The 6,000-nt window shown below is 38.6% G+C and overlaps 1 protein-coding gene across 1 annotated transcript in view; it reads left to right on the forward strand.

Annotated features, from left to right (window-relative positions):
• Nucleotides 1-3,473, forward strand: part of HSD17B4 (hydroxysteroid 17-beta dehydrogenase 4) — an 85,579-nt gene extending 82,106 nt beyond the window's left edge. Inside the window, exon 24 of the mRNA XM_019746537.3 lies at nucleotides 3,050-3,473. Coding sequence (XP_019602096.3) covers nucleotides 3,050-3,139 — 90 coding nt within the window. The 3' untranslated portion in view covers nucleotides 3,140-3,473. The remainder of the gene's footprint in view (nucleotides 1-3,049) is intronic.
• Nucleotides 3,474-6,000: the final 2,527 nt, after the last annotated feature.

Below are 6,000 nucleotides of genomic sequence, written 5' to 3' on the forward strand. Positions count from 1 at the left end.
AGCTTTTTGCATGGCTGGCTTCATTTCATCCAAAGTAGTTCCTTCCTCTAGAGAGTAGTTCCTACTCTCTAATAGCATTGTGTTTTCTCCTTCGTAGCATTTAGAACAGGCTTTAATTACTTGTTTGCATTTTATGTTGTGACTCCCCTACTATGTTAGCTCTGTGAGAACAGGGAGAGATGTCTATTTCCTAGCCGAGAATATTGCCTAGTATACTGTAGACACTCAGCTAATACTTGACTAGATTAGAGTAAGGATAAAAATAAGGGACATAAGCTCGATAGCAGTAATTTAGGCTGTGTAGAAATTAAAAACTTCTGCATGTCAGACTCCATAAGATATTCCCATAAACCTGGGGAGGAAAATTAAGAATATGATGATATACAGTATATTGATATCAATAACCTATAAAAAATTCTGGAAAGCACTAAGACCTCCATTGAAAAAATGGGCAAAAGATAGGAGCCATTAATTAATGAAAGACATAGAAATGACTAACATACATAAGAAAAACCATTAAATTTTCCTATTACCAAAAAAAAAAAAAAAAAAATGCAAATTGAAGCATTTCATTTTTGCCTCATATTTTCAAGAATTAAGAAAGTAAGGGCCGGCCCGGTGGCTCAGGCGGTTAGAGCTCCGTGCTCCTAACTCCGAAGGCTGCCGGTTCGATTCCCACATGGGCCAGTGGGCTCTCAACCACAAGGTTGCCGGTTCAGCTCCTCCTCGAGTGGGCTCCGCCCCCTGCAACTAAGATTGAACACAGCACCTTGAACTGAGCTGCCTCCCAGATGGCTCAGTCGGTTGAAGCGCATCCTCTCAACCACAAGGTTGCCAGTTCAATTCCTCGAGTCCCGCTGCAACTAAGATTGAACACGCACCTTGAGCTGAGCTGCCTCCCGGATGGCTCAGTTGGTTGGAGCGCGTCCTCTCAACCACAAGGTTGCCGGTTTGACTCCTGCAAGGGATGGTGGGCTGTGCTCCCTGCAACTAGAAAAGGCAACTGGACCTGGAGCTGAGCTGCGCCCTCCACAACTAAGATTGAAAGGACAACAACTTGACTTGGAAAAAAAAGGCCTGGAAATACACACTGTTCCCCAATAAAGTCCTGTTCCCCTTCCCCAATAAAATCTTTAAAAAAAAAAAAAAAAAGAAAGTAATATTGTTAAGGTTGGGATAGGAGAATTCATCTGTAGGTGGAAGGAATACTAATTTTGTATAGTCTTTCTGGAAAGCACTTGACAGAGGTTCACTGACTTTCTTCCTTTGTGGTCTCAGTACTTTATCTTGCATAGCACTCCTAGGGCAAAATGAAATTCTTAATGGTTCAGTTTATTAAGTAGTAGTTAGATCCAAACAGGAGTAGTTTTCATGTTGTACAGGAAAATGTCACTGTACTTCCCTCAAAACGTTAAATATTCCTTAGTGTCCCTGTGGGTTTGTTGTGATGCCTGGTGTACAGTTTGGAAACTGACAATATGGAAGTATGGTGAAGAACCTTACTTAAGAAGCATCATGATTTAGTAATTCTTCTTCTAGGAATCTATTCTAAGAAAATAGAAGAAGAACAGAGATTTATGTACAAAATTTTCCCACTTAATAACAACATCAAATATTGATATATTTCTTTCAAGGATTAGGAATTCTTATTTTAGGTTGTAAGTGCCCCTCAGACTTTAGTCTCTGGCAGGCAGGTCTAAGTACTGCCTTCTGTGCAGGCGTCACAGTCTGTGGTTTCTGTAACTGGGCAGTGAAAGCAGTCTTTGTTTTGAAATTCCAGTTTCCCATTTGAGTCCCAGCACTTTTGATCCTGATTGAGCGGAGGCTCCCTTTTTATTTCTGGGACTAAGAGTTTAAGTAGTTTTTGCTTTTCCTCTGGCTGATGAGGATTTGCTTCTGAGATTAAGTTGCTGCTAGTTGATAAACAGTACACATTGTTGAGCAAAGAGCACCTGAGTTCAAGATCAGGCCTCACTTCTTGCTGGCTGTGTAGCCTTGAGCAGGTTATTTAAGTTCTCTGAACTTCAGTGTTCTCAACTGTCAGCTGGTGGTAAGAATTGTTGTTATGCCCACTTCAAGTTCATGGCTGTGCTTCTCAGGTGAAATTATATGTGTAGGGCTGCTTTGTAATGCTAAGTATATACATGGATATTACTGTTTTTTTTCAATCTAGCTAAAAATCTAGGGGCTTTTTAAAAATTTCATATTGTATGTTTTTTCTTCAATAAGCTATAAAAAACTGATTTATTATTTTTCTTTTACTGCTAGGGAACTTGACGCTGAAGGAGAATTTAAGCAACTTGTGCATGTTTCTTTTGTCAGGTCAGATACAGAGGTGGCACGAGAACTCTTAGCGTTTTAACATGACAGCCTTTTGCTCGATAATGAGTTTACTATGCTCAACCACTAAGCTAAGCGCTTTACACACTATTCATTTAACTCACGCAACAAAAATGTGTTATTTAGGTACAGTTGGCATGCCCTTTATAAATGCAGCGGGTCGAGCTCAGAGAGGATACGTAATTTCCCCAAGCTCAGCTTGCTAGTAAGTGGCAGAGCCTAGATTGTAACACAGGCATTTTAATGCTCTAGCCCAGGTCTGTGCACTACTTTGTTACACTCTCGTATTTTGTCACCATACAGCTTTTTATTTCATGAAGATGTAATATTTTAAATCTGCTTTTAAAAGTCCTGAATTTAATATTTTTATTGTTACGAATACAATAAAGCCTTTTAATCATGTGGTCTCAAATTCATGTTTAATGACATAGACTAAAGCCAGAAGCATAGGTTAAATCAGAACTCCCAGATCTGTCAATTCAGATAAATTATTCTGTGGTTTTCTAAAATATACAGGGAGTCTATTTTCTTAGCTAGCTAAAGATATGGGTGCTATCTTTAATCATTAATGATCACTGCTAGATAAAAGTGGCCTTTTTTGTCGGGAACTGTTAACTCAATTGTATTTAGTCTGAACAGTGATTTTAAAAAAATGAAATAAAACGTACCATGATAAAGGTTGCGGTCTTTTTCCCTTTCTCTTTTCCAGGCATTCTTTAGTGGCAGACTAAAGGCCAGAGGGAACATCATGCTGGGCCTGAAGCTTCAGACGATTTTTAAAGACTATGCTAAGCTCTGAAGGACATACATACTCCATTATTAAGGAAAATATAAAAATACTCTCTTTGCCCAGATATGCAATAATAATTCAGCAAAAGTGCTCAAAACCAAGATGCAGGAGAAATTGCTTAACATTTTCAGATTTCAGATAACTTTTCAGATTTTCATTTTCTACTAAATTTTCATGTTATTATTTTTACACAAAACTGTAAGCTAGCTCATAACTCTCCTTCTTAGATCTTACCTTCATAATAAAAAAAATTTTCACCCAAATCTAGGCTCTTTAGAATTGTGATAGCTTTTATAAACTGAAAGGAAAATTAAATGAATAAAGGCCCCTTTGATGCCTTCTACACGTTGTCTTGTTATTTTCTGTTCTCTAATTTATTGATACCCCAGTTTTGACATGAATTTTCTTGTATGTACGTGCTTGTCATACTTTGCTCTAATAGGTAGTGTTCTGCTTTAAGAGAATAGTTTTTGTGTTCCCAAATAATTTTCTTTATTTTTCTCCCACTCTCTTGCTAGAAATTTACTGTGTTTCCCCAAAAATAAGACCTAGCTGGACAGTCAGCTCTAATGTGTCTTTTTGGAGCAAAAACTAATATAAGACTCAGTCTTATTTTACTGTAAGACCAGGTATAATATAATATATAATATAATGTAATATAATAAACATAATATAAAATACTGGTATAATATAATGTAATATAATAAAGACCAGGTCTTATATTAATTTTTGCTGCAAAAGACGCGTTAGAGCTGATTGTCTGGCTAGGGCTTATTTTCGGGTAAACACAGTACTTTCACCTAATGCTTGTAAGTCTACCAAACACATAGTTTTCTTAAGAAGTCATCTTAAATCATAAGATGGTCACTAGCAAGTAGTGTCATATTACTGTTTTCCCCAACATTTAGCTGAGACGATGTATGCTGAGGAAAAGCTCTTTTGATAAATTTGCTGCAGAGATGACCAGTAAATGGGGTGCTCATGTCAGGAATAGAGTAAGTTTCAATTATGGAGCACAACTGAAGAGAATATATGTGTGTGGGTAGGCGTGACAGGCTGAGTTCCCTGGGAAGCAGACTTTGAGATGGAGATTGACAGGCAGGAGAGTTATTTGGAAGTGTTCTTGGGATCAACAGGCAGAGGGGTGGAGGGTGGGCCGGTGGCTGGCTGTACGTTCAGGAAGCAGAGCTAGGCAGAGGGAGAAGTTAGGCTGTGGTGCAGTTACCACAAGGCCTTAGCGGATCCTTTGGGGGAGCTCTGAAGCTGGGATGACCTTTCAGAATTGCCATGAGCTAACTAATCATTGATTATGGTCTGCCCTGTAAAGGGGTCGTGACCTTGGCACAGCAGCAAGCAATTCCTGGAGTGTCCTTATAGCCAGCTGACAATCTTCCCAGCCGCTGGCGGAATATGTCTTCAGTCCCAACTGGGGCTTCTGGGAGCCCAGCACAGCACTTTGCTTCAGGAAACAAGATTGAGGGAACTAGATATTAGGGATCAAGAGAAAAGGTCTCAGAAATTTAGAATTGTAATGTTTAGCGCAGTGCTGAAACATACTATAGGACCTCAATATATTATTGTTGGTTTAATGAATGAGCAGATATGTGGAAGGGCATAGAAGAAAAGTTACATATCTGGCAATTATGCCTTACTCTCATGAGCTCTGTGTGGTGTCATACAATGAACTATAATTCAAGAGCGATCCATTGTTACACCAATTGAATTAAAAAAAAATGGCAGTCTTCTAATGTTGGTCTTTTAGAATAGCTCTTGTCCCTATTGAGCTTGGAAAAGCTTAGTGTCCTTCCAAATAGAAATAGCATATTACAATTAACCAGATGCCACCACACATTAATGATGTGTTGAATACATACCTTAGATGCCTAAAACATGTTAAGAAAGTGATGTTTTAATTACCTTACTAACTCATCTCTGTCAATCTTGAAGGTCAGGGAGCTACTGGTATCCAGATTTAGCAGCTGCTTCTTTATTAGTTCTTATACTCTTAATTAACCTTTCTAGAATATGTAATATTGTTGAATGCACCACCCTCCTTAATACTTTACTCCCCTTTTATCCTCCAATGAGAAATATCTTAACTTCTTAATGAGCTTACTACAGGTTAACCTCAGACTTACACTTGTCTCTCTTATAATTTTTTTCAGGATTTGTGATCGAGGTTTGAGCTTTCTCCTTTTGGTTGACGTTTTCTTCCTAGATGATTTCCACTATTCTCATATTTTCACAGCCATCATTCCCAATCTGTCTTTAGCTCTCATCTCTCCATAATTCCACAGTTCCACCCACAGTTTCAAATCACTGCTGAATTGCTGTCATATAGTCACTGCAGACACATATCCAAAGTAACACGTAAACATGTGGTCTTCCATCCGCCCCTAAATCTGCATTTATTCCTGTTTTTTTCTTAATAACGTCACCTATTGCCTAAACTAAGAAACCAGAGTCATCTTCAGTTTTTTGGTTTCTCACACCCCCCATTTAATCCTTCACCAACTTTTGTCACTTCTGTTTTCGAATATTTAAGGATTTTATTCTCTGATACCACTATCCAAGTTTGCCCTCATGCTGGTTAGCTCATTGTAATGGCTTTACAGTGGTCTCCAGTCTTTCACCACGCCCCAGAGGGGTCTTCTGAATACGTGACTTCCCAACTCAGAAACCTGTGAAAGTTCCTACTCGGTCATCTTATTGTCAGACTCATTAATATGGTTCAAAGTGCCATCAGTTGGGATTCTTTCCGTTGCAAGTAATAAAACCAGTTTAAACTGTCATAACAAAACCTCCACATAACTGAAACAAAATCTGGAAGGATAGGACTGGCTTTGAAGGGGCTTGGTCAAACGATTTAG

Source organism: Rhinolophus sinicus, chromosome 3 (genome assembly GCF_057876585.1).
Source record: "Rhinolophus sinicus isolate RSI-liver-muscle chromosome 3, RSI-T2T, whole genome shotgun sequence".
NCBI classification, from domain to species: Eukaryota; Metazoa; Chordata; class Mammalia; order Chiroptera; family Rhinolophidae; genus Rhinolophus; species Rhinolophus sinicus.